This window comes from Stegostoma tigrinum, chromosome 28, assembly GCF_030684315.1.
Source record: "Stegostoma tigrinum isolate sSteTig4 chromosome 28, sSteTig4.hap1, whole genome shotgun sequence".
NCBI classification, from domain to species: domain Eukaryota; kingdom Metazoa; phylum Chordata; class Chondrichthyes; order Orectolobiformes; family Stegostomatidae; genus Stegostoma; species Stegostoma tigrinum.
In genome coordinates, this window is record NC_081381.1 from 14,819,002 (window position 1) to 14,842,897 (window position 23,896).

At 43.9% G+C, this 23,896-nt stretch overlaps 1 protein-coding gene across 2 annotated transcripts in view; it reads right to left on the reverse strand.

Moving 5' to 3' along the window:
- Positions 1 to 3,781: 3,781 nt before the first annotated feature.
- tmem201 (transmembrane protein 201) overlaps positions 3,782 to 23,896 on the reverse strand; it is a 180,677-nt gene continuing 160,562 nt past the window's right edge. For both annotated transcript variants that reach the window (XM_059655594.1, XM_048561397.2), the window contains 2 exons: positions 21,063 to 21,206; positions 3,782 to 9,125 (listed from right to left, as the gene is read on the reverse strand). In XM_059655594.1, the coding sequence (XP_059511577.1) occupies positions 9,028 to 9,125; positions 21,063 to 21,206 (242 nt within the window). In that variant the 3' untranslated portion in view covers positions 3,782 to 9,027. The remainder of the gene's footprint in view (positions 9,126 to 21,062; positions 21,207 to 23,896) is intronic.

A 23,896-nucleotide genomic window follows, 5' to 3' on the forward strand; every position in this document is an offset into this window, starting at 1 on the left:
TACTACAAAGGTATATCCCAATGGGGAAGGAGGATTTTAGGGAGAGGATGGATTGACCATGTTTAACCAAGGAAGTTAAGGATGACATCAAATTCAAAGAAAAACATACAATGTGGCAATGATTAGTGGTAAACCAGAACACTGGAATTTTTTTAAAAGCGATAAAAAAGGACAGAACTACATCGGGGAAAAAAATAAACTCAGGGTAAACAAGCATTGTAAAAACTGACAGTGAGCTTTCTGAAAACAAAGAGAGGTGTGAAAGTGAACATGTATCATTTAGAGAATGAAGATGTGGAAAAAATAATGGGGAACCAGGAATTGACAAAAGAGTTGAATAAATTGTTTGTATCAGAGATTTGACGTAGTGAACAATAATTACATTCCAAAAGTCAAAGAGCAATATTGGGGTGAGAGGGTAGGAGAGGAAATAAATACAAGTTAGAGCAGTCGATGGTATAAACCCACTCCACTAGCAGATCAAGAAAATGCACAAGGTAATTCCACTACATGGAATCTCGATCTTAGCTCTCAGGAAGTGTGGGCAATGCAGGATGGAACAAAGAAAATTACAGCACAGGAACAGGCCCTTCAGCCCACCAAGCCTGCATCAATCCAGATCCTCTGTCTAAACCTGTCGGCTATTTTCCAAGGATCTGTATCCTTCTGTTCCTTGCCCATTCATGTATCTGTCTAGATACATCTTAAATGATGCTATCGTGCCCGCCTCTACCACCTCTGCTGGCAACATGTTCCAGGCACCCACCACCCTCTGTGTAAAGAACTTTCCACACAAATCTCCTTAAACATTTCCCCTCTCACCTTGAAATCGTGACCCCTAGAAATTGAGTCCTCCACTCTGGGAAAAAGCTTCTTGCTATCCACCCTGTCTATATCTCTCATGATTTTGTAGACCTCAATCAGGTACCCCCCCGCCCCCCCCCCCCCATCCTCTGTCTTTCTAATGTAAATAATCCTAATCTACTCAACCTAAACAGTGGGAGATACTGTCTTTTGTATGCTCATTATAAATTGCATATGCACTCATTTAAATGGAACACATTTTCCTGGAACTAAATTGAATTTTTTCAGTATTTAAAAATACATAATTTTGAAAAATAAGGCTGTTGCAGTTTCAGCTGGAAGAGAATTACTCCATTTCTTTTTCTTAAAAGTGATGACACCTTAGATAATTATTGTCTTCTCATAGTTCAAAAACCCCAAATATATATAAACACTCATACTTTTGAGTACTTTTATAATGATGCTTGCTTCATCCCGATACCTCTAAACCCTGCAACCAGGATGCTCAATCCACACACGTCATTTCATGCATTTCAGACAGGAAATTCAACAGCAATCCCAGAATATACTTGTTTGTTTTATATTAGCCTAGGAAAGTCAAAGATCAACTCATAGAATACAGAACAGGCCCTGCAGCCCATCGCTGCATTGCCAAAACTACTCGAACTCTACTTTGGTCCCACTTCCCAGCAGCTGGCCCAGGGCCTTGAATGGTACGACACGTCAAGTGCTCATCCAAGTAATTTTTAAAAGTTGTGAGACTACCAGCCTCAGCCACCTTCCCAGGCAGTGCATTGCAGAACCTCACCTCAGGGTGAAAAATATATTTTCCCAAAACCCAGAGATAGTAGGAACTGCCGATGCTGGAGTCTGAGAAAGCAAGGTGTGAGAAAGCAAGGTGTGGAGCTGGATGAACACAGCAGGCCAGGCAGCATCAGCGGAGCAGGAAAGCTGACATTTCGGGTCTGGACCCTTCTTCAGAAATGTTTTCCCAAAACCCTTTGCCTTTCACCTTCAAAGTGTGTCCCCTTGCTATTGATCCTTCAACTGCTTTCTATCCACCCTGTACATGACACTACTAATCTTACGTGTCTAAATCAGGTTCCTTCTCTGCTCTAAAGAAACCATCCCGAGTTAATCTAACCTGTCTTTATAGTTAACCATGCTCATCCCAGACAACATCCAGGTGGATCTCCTCTGCACCACATCCAACGCAATCACATCCTTCCAATCAAATCTGGGATTTGAACAGTGGTTGGTTATGAGCCAAGATACCAATTTACGATTACTTTATAAATAATTTAGACTGATTCCACTTTGTTACCAATTCCGGACTTGACAGGATGGCTATGTTTTAAAATGATTCCTTAATTCAAGGTAAAATTGGAATGTTGTGGTTCTGACTCCTGCTCACAGACTTCTAAAGTGACCTGGTGGCTGAGGAAGAGAAACTCAAAACAGAATCCTATTGAAATTTAGACAGTGTTTTGACACATTGACACAGTAACAATGTCTCAAAAGGGCCTTCAAGATAAAGAGAACGACAAAGAAACAGGTGCAATGTAGAATAATGAAGCTGTGAGGAGCACGGATATACTGTTTGCTGTTAACAACCAAGCAAGGTGTTTGTCAGAGTATGTCGAATTTTCAAGAAAAAGGGGGAAGAAGTGATAAGACCTTTTGGATTTAAGGGACATGAATTTGCCAGGGTGGGTCTTGCTGGTGATGGTTGGATTTGAGATATGCAGGCTGATTGGAGCGACCGCTGAAGGACACTGGGAGTTTTGACCAGGTGTGGTAGAGATAAACACCTGGAGATCCTTAGGCTTGTTCTTGCAATGCTACATATCTACCAGAAGCACAGTGAAAGGGGTACAAGTCATATCTTGATTGCATCTGTTAACGCAAAAGTATCTTCTTTAGTTTGTATTAGTTGCCTGTTGTGCAGTGATTGATCTAAAACAGAAACAAAGTGCTGGAAAGTTTCAGCAGGTCTGGCAGCTTCTTCAGAAAGGCCACTGGACCCAAGATGTTCCTCCCTCTGCAGATGCTGCCAGAGCTGCTGATTTTCTCCAGCATTTTGTTTTTATTTCTGATTTCCAGCATCCATTTTTTTTTGTTTGATCTATGTTGATTTTAGTTTGTTTAGTACCATAAACTCTTAAAATGTGAAATCTTGCCCTTTAGTAATTTCCATTAGTTGCTGGGAAATTCATTCCTTTTGAAAGGGATCTCTAAGGGATTGTAACATCTTAAAATTAGTGCAATTGGGATAGTAATGGGTTAGATTGGTCTCCATGCAAATTCAGCCTGGGCTCTGAGAAAATATATTTTCATTTCTGACATCAATTGTCTTTAATTGGAGTTTGGTTTGTGACCTCTTCGTACAAACCTGGCACAAAGTTTGGCCATGTCAGAGGCTGTAAAAATGGCTCTGAAGAGCTGAATTCAGATATGAAGCACCTTCCCAAGGCTAAGGCACAGCAGAGAAAGGGACGAGAAGGGGGAAAATTGGACAGTTCAAAATTGTCGAATTACTTCATAGAATCCCTAGTGTGGAAGCAGGCCATTTGGCCCATTAAGATTATACCAACATGCTGAAGAGCATCCCATCCAGAGCCACCCCATTGCCCTGCGTTTCCCATGGCTCACACAGCCTGCACATCCCCAGACACTATGGGCAATTTAGCACGGCCAATCCACCTAAACCTCACATCTTTTGGACTGCAGGAGGAAACTGGAGCGCCTGGAGGAAACACACACAGGCACGGAGAAAGTCTGCAAATTCCACACAGACAGTCACCTGAGGTTGGATTTGAACCCAGGTCCCTGGCGCTGTGAGGCTGCAGTGCTAACTATGGACCCATTGTGACAACTTGCCCAAACATTGATATTCTTTAATTTGATCATCAAAAGTATGTATCTTTTTTGCCGTTAAATACATTTAACTTCAATCAGAAAAAGCCTAAGAAGTGAAAACTTTTCACCAATCAACTTTTATTTCCTTTTAAAAATAAACAAAATGGCATATAACAGCATTAACTTGCATTTCTAGTAGTGATCCCACATTCCTTTTGTATGACCAGTCCCACTTTGTCTTGACATAAGGCCAGGCAGGAGAAGCTCAAAAAATGAGTTGAAGAAATCATTCTGAAATTTCAACTGGCTTACAAACAATAAAATCCACAAACAGCATTAATACAGTGAGGGTGAAAAAGGTCAATTAGGAAGTAACCCGACATATCAGCATATATGCAAAAAATATGTACATCATTCAGCTGTTTGGGCTTTAGGGGGAGGGAGATCCCGTGAAAGATTGCCACTAAAAAGATGTTTCACTGTACAGATCCTGTAAACAACACAGATAAAATCGTAGGCTCACTAGCAGAGAGAGGACTGTTGTGTTTTTGAATTGTTGCATAAAGAAACTGTTAAACCATTTCAAGATTTGCTTTCAGCTTCACCTTGTGGAGAAAGCACAAAGCAGCTCAGCCTCCTCCTCTACCTCTGCATTCATTTGACAAAATGATTCAGTATTTTCTTTCAGTAGTTCCGAGAGGACTGTTTGAATCAAATATCCCTGTCCACAAACACTAACAAAATTGGCAAGAGTGTTTTAGAAGCAGTTTTGTTTGCAAAATGGTACTGAAATGAGAAAATGAAACAACCCTGGCATAACTGAGCGCAGAAGGAATTAAAGCTGCAATATCAAAGCAACAGACTCAAAAGGAAGAATCTGAAAGAGATTTAAGCTGATGAATGACTTTGTTAACTATTGTGTGATGTCAGAACACACATAAAAACCACCCCTTTAAAATGGCCTGGGGGAAGGGAAGCATCAGATTGTATGACAGCTCAGCTAAAATAAAAGTGGGAGTGACATCAGCCAGGTAGCATGTACTACAATGTCTGCCCCCTCTCTTTGTTTGTTTTAGTTTACAGCAAGAATCCAGATCACTTGAAGCTATTTGTTCTTTGAATTTTACATTACTGGATCCAACTCATCCTGGTATTGGCCACGATCAACTGCTTGATCCTGAACTCATTGCTTATGCACCCATTTGTTATCTTGGGGGCACATGACTGTGAAGTAGCATCTGCACAGTTAGCTCAGTGTGTGTGGCTAGCTCAGTGGGTTGGACGGCTGGTTTGCAATTCGTTCAATGCCTGCACCAGTTGTGGTTACCATGAAAGTCTTACTTTTCTAACCTCACCTCAGGTGTTGTGACCTTCAGGTTTATCTCACCATCTGCCATCCCTCCCTCCCTCAAATGAGATGGCAGCACATGACTATAGTCACTATCAGTGTCTGCTTTGCATCAACTCTTCTGTTCTCTCGCCTAGTGGTGCACCAGGCAGAGAAAGCCTACATGTACATCTAGATTTTGCCTGAAACAGGTCACCAGAGCCTTCAGCTTGAGGGACACATTTGCACATTGAGTAAGGCTGATGCAGAGACCCACCACCTCTTACTGCTTGACACTGGCACATCTGAAGGATTTGCCGGTTGATGATGAACCTGTTTGCTGACATTACGAAAGCATCACACTGGACTGGCACCTCATCAACTCAAATTTTGCCAAATACCTTGTGATTTGGGTTGAGTTGGGAGAAGCGGGACAGCAATCCTTGAAGGAAGCAATCTTAGGGCACAATTCACACTGTTGGGAGGAATGACAGGAAACAATAGGATGGGAGAAAAGGCTCGCAGCAATAAAGTAACAACAGGATACACGCAGCTAGAGTGGGATGCTGCCAGGAAATCACAGAATAAATGGAGGACGTTCACATTTCTGAGTGGCACATGCAAGAAACCATGCACAAACAGCAAACAATTCGACTGGCAGCACAAAGCTCAAAGGTTGGCACAAGCTAAGCAAAAGCCCACCAGAATAGTTAGGCGTGGCCAACATCAAAGTAGTTACTGTGGCCAAATAGCTTTAAATAATCTGAGTTCTGTACATTGGTAAAAACCTAGGAGAGACATACTGGAGCAGGACAGTCAGTTCTGTTCTTTGCTTCACTTTTAGTGTCCGGAACACAGCAGTAGATTTTTCTTAATGCATGTGTAAGTTCATAAATAGATTCTGCTTCTTTTCAGTCCCAAATTTAAGCTTTTCTGTACTAACTAAAGCACAAATATAATCTGCACATGACTTTGGTCTGTTTGTGAAAGCATAAAGTATGAACGTCTGTTTTGGAATTATGGGAACAGTTTCAGTGCTGACTCAACCAAATCCTTGACTGTGTTTCATTTGTCAATAAAAGTTAAATGTTTTGAGGAATATTTTATCACTTCCTCAACATAACACTCATTATAACATACTAACAATGCACTATCCCACTTATACAATGCTAACAATGTAGAGGAGTCTGCAATGTAAATTGTAACCAGAATTGTCGGTCAATAGGTGTTCTTCTCATGTTGGTTATTCTGAAAGATAAGCTGGATTTTTATCAGCAGACTTTGTTGCTTCTGAGATTGGGAAACTGAATGCAAATTAAAGGAAAGGAATGTCCTAATGCTATTTTCAGAGATGCAGGTAATGTTCTGGAGACCCAGATTCACAGGCCCATCATGGCACATGGTGGAATTTGAAGTCAGTTTTTAAAAATTGTGGAATTAATTGTTTATCTAATCGTCGATTCTCATAAAAACCCAACTGGCTCACTAATGTCCTTTAGGAAAGGAACCTGCTGTCCTTACTTGGTCTGAATCTGAACAAACTTTGGGCAATTTGAGATGCGCAATAAATTTTGGCCCAACCCACGATGCCCATGTCTCATGAGCCGGAAAATAAGAAATCAAGACTCGAGTTCTTGAGTAGTGAATGCATGTGTTTTGTTGGTAAACAGTGTAAAGGGAGCCATGCTCATGCCGCTGGTAACTTGCCACCGTTGCCAATCCCCTTCCGAGTGTTTGGCTGTGATTAAAGCCAAACTCCTAAATCCAGAAACACACAACTCCATACAGTCTACCATTTCTACGTGGCAGTCAGACCATGTTCAACTCAGAGCAGAATTGAGAGTTATTAATTTGGCCAACTATTTACCTTCTACATATTGGAAGTGTTCATGTTTTCTCATCTAAAGGACAGTGTTATCTCCTATCCCTAGGGGCATGCATGATCATTGAAAGATGGCCGTTTAGGCTGGAGTTTAGTTCAACCTCAGAAGATCTAATGGATCCCACCCAGGACAGTTATCGTATCTTGATTCTTTATGTCTGCTTTAAAATAGAGCCACGTTCATTGGTATCAACTGTGAATTTAACTCGAGGGTCTGTATGCTGTTATTTAACACAGCTCTACCACAGCTAACCAGCCTACATTTAGGTATACCTTCCCTGAGGCACTATCCTTACCTACAGCAGACAACAAAGGCATCGACTGTGATCTGGAAGCCAAGAACAGTGTTTTTGATGATAGCTATTCCCAACCCCGACTCTGTACACCCCCCTTCAAAAATAGTTTCATATTTGCCTTCATTTCAAAGGTTTCACTTTGTTGAGCCAACTGGTTGAAAGGAAGGAGGGATAAGGGGTCCCTCAGAGAATTGATTCTACCCATTTGTTCAGCTGCAAATGTCCATTCGCCCTGGTCAGTATCACTTGGCAGTAAGTTGAGCTGTAGCAGGTCAGTCTGAACCGTGTAAGAATGTGTGGACTGGAAACATACAATGTAGCGTTAACCCTTTGTAGTGCTAGACTTCCTTTTCTCTCCAAATAGTTCCTACTGCACTTGTATCTTAGAATAATCCACTTTGATGAGAATTACCTTACACACACATGTAAAAGTAGATTTCATGTAAAAGTTGACCCCATGATTTTTGGCTTAAAGTGGATTTTTTTCAGATCATCTCATGTAAACGATTTCCCTAGTTTTTTTTTAAAGTGATCAAAGCCCATGAATTTGGAAACCACAGAATAATCATAGAGTTGAAATTGATTAGATTCCTAAAGTTAGAAAATAAGTAAACATTAGAAATTAATATGGATTCTTTAGTATGTTGGTTTTTACTTTACTCCTTTGTGCTTTTGGATTTTGGATTTTGTTCAGGTCCAAATTCAGTATTTTAACTCTTTGAAAAATATTATGTATGTAATACCCATGATTTTTAGCCTTAAAACTAGTCTAAAAAGTGTGACTTTTACATGAGTGCATGAGGTAATAAGCAAGAAAAGATGGTCCGACGAATCATGTCCAACTTTAAAGTGAAGAGGAAAAAAAACCCAACACACTCAGAGAAGTCAAATTTAAGTTACTTTCACCACATCTGTGTCTTATTACTAAAGGTTTCTCATTTTTAGAAAGGCCAGATGCACAAAATGTTCCCAGTTTCTTTAGCTTATGTCACTCCAGCATATTTTAAACGATTGTGTGTAAACTTCAGTGACGCACGAGGCTCAATCTGTTTTATTCCTCCGGAGTGGCATCGACATTTTTACAAAACATGTTTTCCAATTGCGGATTGTTACCCAGCAGCCAGTGGGATGTTACGCTGATCACAGACGTACAAATTGTAAAGTAGCTGGGAGAGCTGAATCACAGAGGCAGTGCAGAGATGAACATACGTTACTGAGTGCTATACATTGCCATTGTACATCGTTTCTTCACCCGACCAGTGAACATGGAACACTGTTTCAATGCTATATTTACTTCGCTTTGCAAAGTTTGAGATTAAAGCAGCAAAAAGAAAACTACATCGGTTGGAAAAAGTCATATAAACGAAATGAGGCCTAACATCTTTAAAAAAAATATATATATACACATAAGAATAGAAAGAACTTTAACAATGGGTCATCAATAGTGAGTTAAACTGCATTCTCTTGGCATTCACTCAATGCAGTAGTAAGCCACATCAATGTGCTTTTGTTTCTTGTGCATATAAGCACCAGTTGACATGTTTTACAGAAATAAATACAATGCAATGGAGCCCAGATCAAACTCATTCAAAATGCAAATGCAAATTTGCAGGATAGGTGATGGGACAGATTCCAATCACCATTCCTGTTGGGAGGAGCAGACAGGCTGCATCCTTCCCATTATACTCCTGTAACTTGCCTGCACCCTGGAAGTTGTCAATGAAAGCAGAGGGATGATTTACTGGCAATGCAAAGGCAGTGTTCATCTGTAGCGCAAGGCTGTAAGATAAGGAGCAGTCGACTGAGCCGTAAATCTTTGACAGCTTCTGTAGAAGGTTTCCTGAATTAGTGTTTTCTGATCAGTGCAGACCCTGGTAGAGGTAGACTGAGGCAAAGATCACATTTGCAGTCAGACTTAATCCCAGGAGACTTGTCCACAGGATGTTTCCACAAAGTCCTTGGTTAGAGACATTGCAACAAAATAGAACAAAATATAAATAGATTGAATAAGCAAAGGAAAATATTCACAGTTGCAGCTTATTACACTTGATAGATCAAGAAAACAAGCATTTTCTTAAAACTGGGTGATTTAACATTACATGTAAAAAAACCATTCTCTGTCAATCATACACGTGTTTATTATTAATGGCTTGGATATTCCACGTTCTGAGGTGTTACCTCTGGATTGCTAGACCACATTAATTAAGCTATTAAGCTGCTGTGAATATGGAGTGTAAAACAATTAAGTTGACAAGAGAAGCAGGATTTTTCAGTCTTTGCTAACAATCACAACAGGTTTGTGTTCATTTTCAAGATCACTTTCTCCACTTGGGATTATAATGTACACTTTCAGCTAAAAATGAATTCATTTTAATTAATGAGCATGACACTATTTAGATCATTGAAACTAATGGTACTTTTGTTTTGGATGTTGTGGGCTATGGGGAAACATGCAGCACGAATCCTCAGCAAACCAGGCTTTTTACAATTTTGCTCAAGAATTGAGGGGCACTTTGGGATGATGCTTTTTTTAATGCTGACCGTTCTAACCTCTTTTGATTAGAATCAAACACCTGGATCTAAAAATACTGGTGTGTTTGAAAATCTCATTGAAATTGTACATACAAATAACGGGCCACTGCCATTAGCCCCACGCTGAAAGTTACCAACAAAAGAAAAACGCTTCAGTGGCAGGGAAATCATAAGAAGTGAAAATGCAGACTATAGCAACAGGTTCAGCTCCACTGTCCAATTTCTGCTGTTTATGCATTGCCAACAGGTTAAACTCAACTTGCCCCAGATATAACGGGTTTCAATTGAATTGTCCATGTTATCCTGCAGGGCAGAGGCAGTGTACTAACCAGAACACTCGCATATCCATCAAGCTGTCAAATTAAACACCTGGCTGTCTCGTGGTTTTGAGACACACAGAACGATTACACAGTTACAAAGCTTCTAATGTGCCATGTTGTTTGCAAAAGGTCAATGGTTGAATTTCTTTGAATGCTCAATTAACCCTTTCCTTTCTCCCCTTGAGCTCTGTCTAAAGCCAATTTAATTTGAAAGGAACAGTTTGCTGAAACAGTTTATTGATTGGCATTGGGAAGTACAATAGCAGAGATTTAGTCTACACTTTAAAGAAATTAAGCTAAAGAGAAATGTATGCAACAATAGAGATACATGGGTGTAAACTCACTGATGTCCTACTTAGGAAATGTTGCAATATCCCACAAAGCAGTACTGTAATTGGCTAAAAGCAGTTCTGGATGAGTTAATAATGTCCACTTCATGTGAGTAAATCATTTTAAAAACATCCCTACTTATGGATTATTAATGCAGAAATGAAGCAAACATCAAATCCTATAAGAGATAATGGGAACTGCAGATGTTGGAGAATCCGAGATAACAAAGTGTGGAGCTGGATGAACACAGCAGGCCAAGCAGCATCTTAGGAGCACAAAAGCTGACGTTTCGGGCCTAGACGGAAGGGCCTAGGTCCGAAACGTCAGCTTTTGTGCTCCGAAGATGCTGCTTGGCCTGCTGTGTTCATCCAGCTCCACACTTTGTTATCTCAAACATCAAATCGTAACTGTTTCACCTGATTGTCACTCAAACCTAATCTTGACGTAGCTGTGGGAATTCAGGAAACCTTCAAAGGAAAACTCATTTTCGACTGTTCACTGAGAGCTTCAGAAAGGATCCCCACCCTCTTCAAATAAATGAAAATTAAAAATAATTTCTTGTCGAGAAAGGGACTGACATTTTTCATCATTGACTTCAGGAAGTAGAATGGAGGGCACACTCCTGTCAGCATCAATGGTGCTGAGGTGGACAGCGTCAAAGTTCCTGAGAGTGAGGATCATCAACAATCTGTCCTGGTCTATCCTCATCGACACAACAGTCGAGAAAACACAACAATATCGCTACTTCCTCAGAAGACTAAGGAAATTTGTCATGTCCACAAGGACTCTTACCAATTTTTATAGATGCACCACTGAAAACATCTATTAGATTTATCACTGCGTAGCATGGCAACTGCTCTTCCCACAGCCACAGAAAAATGCAGAGAGTTGTGTACATAGCCCAGGCCATCGCACAAACCAGCCTTTCATCCACTGATAATGGGAACTGCAGATGCTCACCATCAAACCCGCAGACAAGGGTGGCGCAGTGGTAGTATGGCGCACTGACCTCTACATCGCCGAGGCCAAACGCCAACTCTCCGACACCACCTCCTACCGCCCCCTCGATCATGACCCCACCCCCGAGCACCAAACCATCTCCAACACCATTCATGACCTCATCACCTCAGGAGACCTCCCACCCACAGCCTCCAACCTCATTGTTCCCCAACCCCGCACAGCCCGTTTCTATCTCCTTCCCAAAATCCACAAACCTGCCTGCCCTGGTCGACCCATTGTCTCAGCCTGTTCCTGCCCCACCGAACTCATCTCCACCTATCTGGACTCCATTTTCTCCCCTTTGGTCCAGGAACTCCCTACCTACGTCCGTGACACCACCCACGCCCTCCAACTCCTCCAGGACTTCCAATTCCCTGGCCCCCAACACCTCATTTTCACCATGGACGTCCAGTCCCTATACACCTGTATTCTGCATGCAGATGGCCTCAAGGCCCTCCGCTTCTTCCTGTCCCGCAGGCCCGACCAGTCCCCCTCCACCGACACCCTCATCCGCCTAGCCGAACTCGTCCTCACCCTCAACAACTTCTCTTTCGATTCCTCCCACTTCCTACAGACAAAGCAGGTGGCCATGGGCACCCGCATGGGCCCCAGCTATGCCTGCCTCTTTGTAGGCTACGTGGAACAGTCCCTCTTCCGCACCTACACAGGCCCTGAACCCCACCTCTTCCTCCGGTACATTGATGACTGTATCGGCGCCGCCTCTTGCTCCCCAGAGGAGCTTGAACAGTTCATCCACTTCACCAACACCTTCCACCGCAACCTTCAGTTCACCTGGGCCATCTCCAGCACAACCCTCACCTTCCTGGACCTCTCAGTCTCCATCTCAGGCAACCAGCTTGTAACTGATGTCCATTTCATGCCCACTGACTCCCACAGCTACCTAGAATACACCTCCTCCCACCCACCCTCCTGCAAAAATTCCATCCCCTATTCCCAATTCCTCCGCCTCCACCGCATCTGCTCCCAGGATGAGGCATTCCACTCCCGCACATCCCAGATGTCCAAGTTCTTCAAGGACCACAACTTTCCCCCCCACAGTGGTCGAGAACGCCCTTGACCGCGTCTCCCGCATTTCCCGCAACACATCCCTCACACCCCGCCCCCGCCTCAACAGCCCAAAGAGGATCCCCCTCGTTCTCACACACCACCCCACCAACCTCCGGATACAACGCATCATCCTCCGACTCTTCCGCCATCTACAATCCGCCCCCACCACCCAAGACATTTTTCCATCCCCACCCTTGTCTGCTTTCCGGAGAGACCACTCTCTCCATGACACCCTTGTTCGCTCCACACTGCCCTCCAACCCCACCACACCCGGCACCTTCCCCTGCAACCGCAGGAAATGCTACACCTGCCCCCAACTTCCTCCCTCACCCCTATCCCAGGCCCCAAGATGACTTTCCATATTAAGCAGAGGTTCACCTGCTCATCTGCCAATGTGGTATACGGCATCCGTTGTACCTGGTGTGGCTTCCTCTACATTAGGGAAACCAAGCGGAGGCTTGGGGACCGCTTTGCAGAACACCTCCGCTCGGTTCGCAATAAACAACTGCACCTCCCAGTCACAAACCATTTCCACTCCCCCTCCCATTCTTTAGATGACATGTCCATCATGGGCCTCCTGCAGTGCCACAATGATGCCACCCGAAGGTTGCAGGAACAGCAACTCATATTGTGCTTGGGAACCCTGCAGCCCAATGGTATCAATGTGGACTTCACGAGCTTCAAAATCTCCCCTTCCCCCACCGCATCCCAAAACCAGCCCAGTTCGTCCCCTCCCCCCACTGCACCACACAACCAGCCCAGCTCTTCCACTCCCCCCACTGCATCCCAAAACCAGTACAACCTGTCTCTGCCTCCCTAACCTGTTCTTCCTCTCACCCATCCCTTCCTCCCACCCCAAGCCACACCTCCATCTCCTACCTACTAACCTCGTCCCACCTCCTTGACCTGTCCGTCTTCCCTGGACTGACCTATCCCCTCCCTACCTCCCCACGTATACTCTCCTCTCCACCTATCTTTTTTTCTCTCCCTCTTCGGTCCGCCTCCCCCTCTCTCCCTATTTATTCCAGTTCCCTCTCCCCATCCCCCTCTCTGATGAAGGGTCTAGGCCCGAAACGTCAGCTTTTGTGCTCCTGAGATGCTGCTGGGCCTGCTGTGTTCATCCAGCCTCACATTTTATTATCTTTCATCCACTGACTCCATTTATACTTCCTGGTTCCTTGGGAAAGCAACCAACATCATCAAAGACCCTTCCCAGCCCAGTTACGCTCTCTTCTGCCAGGCAAAAAATATACAAGTTTGAATACATGTCCCAACAGATTCAGGAACTGTTTCTTCCTCACTGTTAACAGGCTTTTGAATGGACCTCTCAAAGTGTTAATTTTGATCTCTCTTTGTGCACCTTTCCCGGCAGTTGTAACACTGTATTCTCCACTCTGTGATGTAACTTGTATGGTACATTCTGCCTAGTTAGCACGCAAAACAACATTTTCCCCTGTAGCTCAGTACATGTGACAACAATAAATCAATTATTCAAACCGAAGCCAATATTTCTACTTCATTCAGATAGTGATTATTGCAGTCAGGTTTGACATTCTAGAAGAGAATCATCAACATTTTGAGCATTTCAGCACCAGTTTTGCAGGCAGCATGCATTCCTGTTCCTGGCATGAGGTTGTCCTTTTCTTACATTCTGCATCGCGGCTGCACCTTGCATAAAGCAAAACACATCTGGCCTTGTTAAGTCCTGCACAATCTTGTCCAAACCTATCTCCTTCAGTCTTACATCCTTCTCCGTACCCTCAGGCCCTCTGGTCTTTTTTGCATACTCCTTCCATTTGCACTTATCACTACTGGAAGCTGATCCTTCAGCCACCTACACACATAGTCGGGACTTTCTTCATCAATTCCACAGTTGCCTTAAAAACTAAGCCCAGCTTATTAAGAAAGCTTTCATGCTGCATATGCAGCCTTTGCACCATGGTTCAACATCTGATCCTTTATCATCACTCTCATCTGTCTCGTGCCCTAGTAAAGTAAGTGCAACACACTTCCCACATTAAAACTGTGGGATGCAAGTTGTCATTGAAATCTTTTGTATTTACAATGACAATCGAAGGTCATGAATGTCTCAGAACTTGAATTTGTGCTAACCAGGTAGTTTCCATCTTCTGATCTGAAGTTTAAAGCTAGAAGACCAGAAGACATGAGAACAGAAGTGGGCCACTCAGCCCATCAAGTCTGCTCTGCCATTCAATGAGATCGTGGCTGATCTGATAATCCCAATCCTACTTTCCTACCTTTTCCATATAAGCCTTGATTTCTTTGCCGATTAATACCCTATTTCAGCCTCGAATAAACAGTGGCTCAGCTTCAGCAGCCCTCTATGGTAAAGAATTCCACTGATTCATTATACTCCGAAAAGAAATTCCTCAGTTCTGTCTTAAACGGGTGATCTCTTTTGATTATGAGATTCCATACACTAGTCCTAGACTCTCCCACAAGGAGAGACAAACATTCTTCATCACCCTAGACTCATCCCATTGACAAGTACATTTATTTATTGTTTTTGATGGAAAGCTCGACTCAGAAAAGTGAAGCAGAACATGTACATTGTAATTCACGCACTGCTAGCTGAGGGGAAAATAATCCACACATTAGCTTTAATCAGCTAAAGACCCTTTGCATGAGCAGCCTTCTTGTGACAAGAAAGCTGCAAATCATCACTTAGCACCGAGTCAAGAGTCCTTTAATGCTGCTATCACACTCAGTGAAATGAATCCCCATGCACCAAGCGAAGCCACATTCCTGAGAGCCTAGTATCAGTAATTCATTGTAAGAAGAGAATGAATGTAATGTTACCCCATGATTAGTTTACTTGAACTATGTCTTCCCTATAGCACCCTTCTCTTTCCAAGCTATCAAAAGCTGTTTGTTTTTTAGGTTTAATACCTGTCAACGTAAAAAAAAACTAAAATGTCTTCCAAGGTCAGGTTACAGCAGGGGAATCTCTTGTTGTTATGTTTCCCTTTTCTTGGGTGTTTTAACAATTTCTTGCAAGAGTCCACGCATAAAATTGAATCTGAATTTCTCTCAACTTCCAGCTCTGATTGGGAAGGTTGCAGATTCAAAATCCGTGGAGAACTGATCTCTTAATCCAGACAACCACTTAAATGCTCTCCTGCCTTGCTGTCTCGCTGGAAGGGGAATTGCTTTGGATGGGATGTTAATGCAAAGCCCCCTTTGCCACTCTCAAGTAGAAGTCAACGATATTCCCACTGTCCTGGTTGACATTTGTACCTCAGTCAACATCAACAGTTTATCCAGTTTGTGTGTTTATTTCTCACTTGTGTGGGTTTGACACATGTAAAGTGGTGGCTCTGTTACCAATCTGACAAAGTGCTTCCAAAAATAGTGAATTGGCTGTGAAATTCCAGAGATGTTCTGATGATGTGAAAAGTGCAGTGTTGAATGCAAGTTCTTTTCTTCCTGCACATGAATCTTCCTGGGCTAAATACCTTAGGTGCTTTTTCCGGGAGTACAATCAATTTCTGCCGCTTCTCGCGTTCAAAGTTAAAAGCCCTGGGTGGCTGATAGACCACTTTTACACTGAACTGTAAACCAGAGAACGGGACAGAGAATGTACAAATGGCTCTCAGAATCACAGAACCCCTACAATCTGGAAGCAGTCTGATCAGCCCATCGAGTCCACACAGACCCACCAAGCTCCAGAACCACGCCCCCCCCCCCACCCCCCCCACCCCCAGCGACCCTGCATTTACCATGCCTAACTCACCCTGTGTCTGCGTGGGTTTCCTCCGGGTGCTCCGGTTTCCTCCCACAGTCCAAAGATGTGCAGCCTAGGTGGATCGGCCATGCTAAATTTCCCTTAGTGTTCAGGGGTGTGTGGGTTATAGGGGGTCTGGGTGGGATGCTCCAAGGGGCGGTGTGGACTTGTTGGGCTGAAGGGCCTGTTCCACACTGTAGGGAATCTAATCTAATCTAATCTAATCTAATCTAACCTGCATATCCCTGCACACTAATGGGCAGCTTAGCATGACCAGTGCATGTGACCTGCCCATCATTGTTTGGACTGTGGGAGAAAACCCATGCAGATACGGGGAGAATGTGCAAACTGCACACGGGTGGTTACCAGAGGGTGGAAGCGAACCCGCATCCCCAGTGCTGTGAGGCAGCAGTGAGCCTCTGTGCACCCACGCATCTGGTTCTTTGCTAGCTTGGGACTCACGGCCAAAACAAAACTGAGAAAACAATAAAAAGTTTGGTGAATCAGCCACTTTTTAAGTAGAAAGTGGGTAATTTTCCCCTCCACTGAACAGTGAGTGCCACATTCCCTCAATTTGATTCTTTCTGCCTTATTCCAGCTTATCTCCTGTGTGACGGATTTAAATCTGTACATGCAATGTTCTGCAGTTTCTTCCCAAGAAATTAACCTAAATGCGAGAGCCGGGATACATTGTGTCACTTTGGAAGCAGGACCACACCTGTCATCACTTGACATCTACACACACTCACTTGTCAACAGGGGTCAATGGTGGGCAATGGAAAGGCTGATTTATTCACTTCCTTCTCATTCAAGGAAGGGGAAGTGAACCGCAGCTGCTCAAGTGCTGTCCCAGCCCACCATCGGCTAACTGAGTGCAGACTGGGATTTAAATCTGCATCGTCTTGCTCTTTCAAGTTTGCGAATATGATAGGCAGAGACTTTCTCCACTGCACTGCTGGCAAAAACTTGAGACTTTAGCTGCTGTTTGCAGCTTCTCACGCTCGAAAATACTGCCCTGATGAAGAGGCCTGGGACATTGGAGAAAACTAATATAAGCTCCCAGCTTTTAGGGCCCTTCTAACAGGGGCCAAGAGAGGAGCCTGCAAAATTCATCTTCCAGCAGTGACAGCAAAGGGCACATTCTCTGATCACATGAAAGCTCGAATAACGACAGGATCCTCGCTTTAATACCATAAAACATGACGGAGTGCGTCACAGAAACACCATTGAGCAGTATTGATCAACAAACAAAGGAGAAACAGAGAAAATAGGAGGAGTAGGTCACTCAGCCTATTAAGTGTGTTCCGCCCATTCAATAGGATTATGGATGATCATCCACTCATTCCCCTGTTCCTGCTTTCTCCCCATATCCTTTGATCCCCAAGAACCATGTCTACCTCCTTGTTGAAAACATTTAATGTTTTGGCCTCAGCCACTCTGTGTGTCAGAGAAATGCTCAGGCTCCCTGCTGTCTGGGTGATGAAACAGAGATTGGGGAAATAGCTGATTGATCGGGTTGGGCAAATTGAGTTCGGAGGTCACACCAGAAACCCTCAAGGTCACGACCAACCTTAAGCCAGATAAAGAACACACTGAAATAAACCTGCAGTGACAAGAACAACAGGAAGGTACTCTGCCCAAGGCACGCATTATCAACTTCTTCAAGCTCTCCGCCGAAGACATGTCCGACCAGCAGCGTCACGATGTGTGGCATGGATGGGACAAGGAAACACGTTCCCAAATCATACATCATAGAAATCAGAAAATCCCTACAGTGTGGAAACAGGCCCTTCAGCCCAACAAGTCTACACTGACCCATCCCCCTATAAACCCTCCTAATCTACACATCCCTGAACAAAAGATTTAAAAGGAACCTAAGAGGCAACCTTTTCATGCAGAAGGTGATGTGTTTATTGTATGAACTGCTGGAGGAAGTGGTGCAGTCTGGTTCAATTACAATATTTAAAGGACATTTGGTTGGGTATAAGAACAGGAAGGGTTTAGAGGGAGATGGGTCAAATGCAGGCTACAACCTGGTGTCATTTGACTTATGAGTCCGAGTCGGCTGGCTAAGGGCTGGAGGTAAAGAAACAACTGCAAAGCTTCTGACGGCACAGTATTATATTAGCAACATTAAAATGCATGGTGTGTGAATGAAAAGTGATTCAATTCAGACTGCAGAATGGTCTTAAACAGATCACATCGCCACAATGAGGAACGCTGCCCCAGGTGGGATAAATGCCTGCGCCAAACAGGAGGCTCAGAGATCGCAAGAACTGTAGATGCTGGAAGTCAGAGTCCATACAGTGTGGAGCTGGAGGAACACAGCAGGTCAGGCAGCATCAGAGGAGCAAGAAAGCTGACATTTTGGGCCCGGACACTTCATCAGGGCTCGTGAAGGGTGTAACCCTGAAACGGCGCCTCTCCTGCTCCTCTGATGCTGCCTGACCTGCTGTGTTCCTCCAGTTTTACACTGGATTGACCCAAGCAGGAGGCTGTCTGTTTTGAAACTATATTGGTGGAAGTGTTTAAAATGTGCACCAAATAGACAGAAAACAGGGATAAAATAAAAATCAAATTTAACCTTTTATGAAACCACCACAAGTAGAGTTCTAAATATGGGATTTTTTCGTAAAGTCTAAAAGCCACCAAGCAAACCTCCCTATTTACACCCGATTAAAGCAATCATTAAAGTAGAAAAACAATTTCAATGGTGTCTGTAGTTCTCCTGTTTCCCATTCTTCTAGGAGGCTCACCCACTACGGAAGGCATCATAGTTAAACCTGGCTTCCACACCACTGCATTTTCCAGAGAGTCACTAATGTAGCATCTATGTCTGCCAGCGACTGCCTTCTCTTCCTAACCCAGGTATGATAACGGCCACTGCAGCACACCCTGGATAGGATCAACTAACTCAGCATGACTGAAGGTAATAAGCCACAAGAAACAGGGGTAGACAGTCTGGCCTTGTACAGCGTGCTTCACCAATCCTTCAGGTCCTAATATCTTGGCTGCACCTGCCTGTCCTATCCCTCAGTTGGCCCAATATGGGGAGATGGTGGTAGGGTCACTGGACTAGTAATCCGGAGATCCCAGGTTAATGCTCTGGTGGCATAGATTCAAATGGCACCAAGATGGAATTTAAACCCAATTAATAAAATTTGGAATTAAAAGCTAGTCCCAGTAACAGTGACCAAGAGACTATCGTTAATTGTTGGAGAAACCCATTTGGTTCACTAATGTGCCTTTGAGAAGGAAGTCTGCTGTTCTTACTCAGTCTGGCCTACATGTGACTCCACACCCAGAGCAATGTGGTCGGCTCTTAGTTGCCCCCTGAAGTGGTCGAGCAAGCCATTCAATTCAAAGGCAATTGGGGATGGCCAACAAATGGCCTTGGCCAGAAATGCTCACAATCCCATGGCAGAATAAATAAAACAGTTACAGTCTGGTGATGGAACACTAGGGGCGTCATCTGTTATCACTCTTTCCCTCAGCAAAACGTCTATTTTGGGTTAAACTTAGTGGCAGTAGTGTTGCAGGTGGGGATGGAATTGTAAGTGGTCCTCAGTTGACCATGTAAGGACCTATTCTTCACTGCAGAGGGCTGTCCAGGCTGGGTCATTGAGTGTAACTATTAAGATAGTCAGGTTTTTACTCTGTAAAGCAAGCAAGGGTCCTCGGGAAAAGGCAGGAAAAGTAGAGTTGAGCGTTAATCAGATCAGCCACAATCTCATTGAGTGACAGAGCAGACTTGATAGGCAGGGAATGGCCTACTTCTGCTCAGAGGTCTTACGGCCGTGTGGCTTCCACAGTGTTGTTAAGATGCCTACTGTATGTATCCACCGAAGAAATGAAGATACCAAGGTGCCCGCTGATGAATATCAAACACCGAGGGTAGAGGTGAAACCAAAACAATAAATCTACCCAAGGCAAACTTCACCTGAGCAGCACTATCACACGGTATAGTACCTGTCCCCTCCCTACCTCCCCACCTACACTCACCTTTACTGGCTCCATCCCCGCCTCGTTGACCTGTCTCGGACTCCTCTCCACCGATCTTCTCCTTCATCCATGTTCTATCCGCTTCCCCCTCTCTCTCTCCATTTATTTCAGAACCCCCTTCCCCTCTCCCATTTCTGAAGAAGGGCCCAGACCCGAAACGCCAGCTTTCCTGCCCCTCTGATGCTGCTGGGCCTGCTGTGTTCATCCAGCTCCACACCTTGTTTTCTCAGATTCTGCAGCATCAGCAGCTCCCACTAACTGTGATACAGTACAAGCTTTTCGTTACATTTTTCATTCTTTCACAGGGTCAGTGTGTAGCCAGCAAAGCTAACATTTGTTGTCCATTCCTAATTGCCATTAAGCCAAGTGGCTTGCTTGGCATTTCAGGGGGCAATTCAGAGTCAAGCAGGTTGCTGTGGGTCTGGAGTCACATGAGGTCCAGATCAAGTAAGGGCAGTCTTCTTTACCTGAAGGCCATTAGTAAACCAGATGGGTTTTTAAAGACAATCGATGGGAATCACCATTGTCAAAACTAGTTTTCAATTACATTGTTACTCTATAGAAGTAGTCTGGGTCTTTTACATCATTAATGCGCCAGCATTTATCCAGTACAAAATCTGTTTAAAAAAAACTGCGATTTGCTGTAAATAATGGCATAGGAGCAACTGCTCATGAATAAGTAAGTAGTCTACAAGTTGGCAAAATCATAAGCACCAAAAATAAACACAACATTGCAAAATACCATTTAAGGAAATCTACTGATAGCTGATATTTTCGTCAGGGTCTAAAATACAGCCATACTGAAAATATTAAATCATCATTGCCAGCTTTACTCTTTTAAAAAAAGAGCATTTTTAATTGACCACTGGCAGACGTTTAGTTCAGTTAAAAACTATACCTTTCCATCCTCGGGCACTGTCGGCTGCCTGCTGCCCAACATTGGTGGTGGTATCAACCACACAAGCTGAGGATCTGGAAGAGCTATCTTTCCTCTGGCCAGTTGTCTCACTGTATATACTCCCTCCTTCAGCAGATTTGGCATCTGAAGAGAACAGAATAATACACAAGGTTGAGAGAGCTAGAGCTTTTCTCTTTAAAACAATGAAGGATGAGAGGTGACTTGATAGAAGTGTACAAAATGATCAGAGGTATAGATAGAGTGGACAGCCAGAGACTTTTTCTGAGGGTGGAGGTAGCTATTACAAGGGAGCATAGTTTTAAAGTGAGTGGAAGTAGATATTGGGGAGACGTCAGAGGTAGGTTCTTTACTCAGAGTGGTAGGGGCATGGAATGCATTGCCGGAGAGGGTAGTGGATCGGCCTCATTCAGGGCATTTAAGCAGCTATTAGATAGTCATATGGATGATAGTATAAGGTAGGGGCAGAGGTTAGATAGATCTTAGGATTAGGATAAAAGTTTGGCACAACATCAAGAGCTGAAGGGCCTGTACTGTTCTATGTTCTATGAACATAGTTAAGGTGCTCCTGTTCCTAGGTGTTATGAATGTAGTTAAAACGTACTATTAACATTTAATTTTCATCACTAAACTTTAATACTTGAGACTTCTATAGACTAAGTATGGTTTTAAGATATTGTCTGACAAGCTCAGGAAGTTGATATGGAATATATGATATCAAATGAATCAGAATTACTATTTTAATCAAGAAGCACTGAAATTTAGCAAGGTGTCAAGCAAATTGGATCTCTTGCTTTACCTATACTTGCAAAATAAATTGCCATATCACAGATGAATATTTACCTGCTGATAGTCTTGGAGAATACAATTAACTATATCTTAGTAGCTTGCTTTGAGCAAAAGGAGAAAGAAAGCAACATGGACTAGTAACCGCACGTAGACTGAAAGGTCTTCTTCTCTTCCTCAATTTCAGAACCAAACACGGGTGAAGTAGCAACTGGAAAAACCACCATTCACTGAGAAACCAAGGTTGTCTCCATTCCTGAGGAAACAGGACAACAAAACCACTCGGACTCAGTGATAATGGGAACTGCAGATGCTGGAGAATCCAAGATAACAAAGTGTGAAGCTGGATGAACACAGCAGGCCAAGCAGCATCTCAGGAGCACAAAAGCTTTTTTTGTTCCTACAACCTATGGGTGGCACCATTATGGCACTGCAGGAGGCCCACAACGGACATGTCATCTAAGGAATGGGAGGGGGAGTTAAAATGGCTCGTAACTGGGAGGTGCAGTTGTTTATTGTGAACCATGTGTAGATGTTCTGCAAAGCGGTCCCCAAGCCTTTGCTTGGTTTCCCCAATGTAGAAGTAACCACACCGGGTACAGCGGATGCAGTATACCACATTGGCGGATGTGCAGATGAACATTTGCTTAATATGGAAAGTCATCTTGGGGCCTGGGATGGGGGTGAGGGAGGAGGTGTGGGGCAAGTGTAGCACTTCCTGTGGTTGCAGGGGAAGGTGCCGGGTGTGGTGGGGTTGGAGGGGAGTGTGGAGCGGACAAGGGAGTCCTGGAGAGAATGGTCTCTCCGGAAGGCAAACAAGGGTGGGGATGGGAAAATGTCTTCAGGGGTGGGGTCGGAATGTAGATGGCGGAAGTGTCGGAGGATGATGCGTTGTATGTGGAGGCTGGTGGGGTGGTGTGTGAGAACTAGGGGGGATTCTCTTTGGCGGTTATTGCGGGGCGGGGTGTGAGGGATGAGGTGCGGGAAATGCGGGAGACTCAGTCGAGGGCGTTCTCAATCACTGCGGGGGGGGGGCGAATGTTGCGGTCCTTGAAGAACAAGGACATCTGGGATGTGCGGGAATGGAATGCCTCATCGTTAATGCAGAAATGAAGCAAACATCAAATCCTATCAGAGATAATGGGAACTGCAGATGCTGGCGAATCCGAGATAACAAAGTGTGGAGCTGGATGAACACAGCAGGCTGAGCAGCATCTTAGGAGCACAAAAGCTGACGGAAGGGTCTAGGCCCGAAACGTCAGCTTTTGTGCTCCTAAGATGCTGCTTGGCCTGCTGTGTTCATCCAGCTCCACACTTTGTTAACTCTGACTCAGGACTTCACTCTTCCTTTCTACATTCATGGGATGAGGGTGTCGCTGGCCAGGCAGCATTTATTGCCCAGATGGTAGTTAAGAGTCAATCACATTGCTGTGGGTCTGGAGTCACATGTAGGCCAGACCAGGTAAGGATGGCAGTTTCCTTCCATAAAGGGCATTAGTGAATGAGATGGGATTTTCCGACAATCGATAATGGATTCATGGTCATCATTAGACTGTTAATTCCAGATATTTATTGAATTCAAATTCCACCATCTGCCATGGTGGGATTTGAACCTGGGTCTCCATGAATAGTCACCATGCTAGGCATGGCAGCGATGACGGAGGAAGGACAAGTCAAGGAGGGCAGGAATGGGAGATGCTGGCCTTCTGAGAAGAAATATAAGTAGAGAAGACTAAGCTCATGCACACAGAATTGGGATTGTAGCTATCACATAACCATTGAGGAAGGAAGAGGTCAACAGCATAAAGCGCTGCATCGCAACTAACCCGTCGTTTGGTGAAAGAAGCAGAACTCAAGGCAAGTGAAAAATCTGAACAATGTTAAGATGCGGGGAAAAAAGTTAATATTTTACTGGTACCAGTTCCACACATGATTAAAACATTAACTATAGCTTCAGGACATTTTACTCACAAATACAAACCTATTCCCATTCATCAAAGACATGACAATAGCAATTATTAAAAAATTAG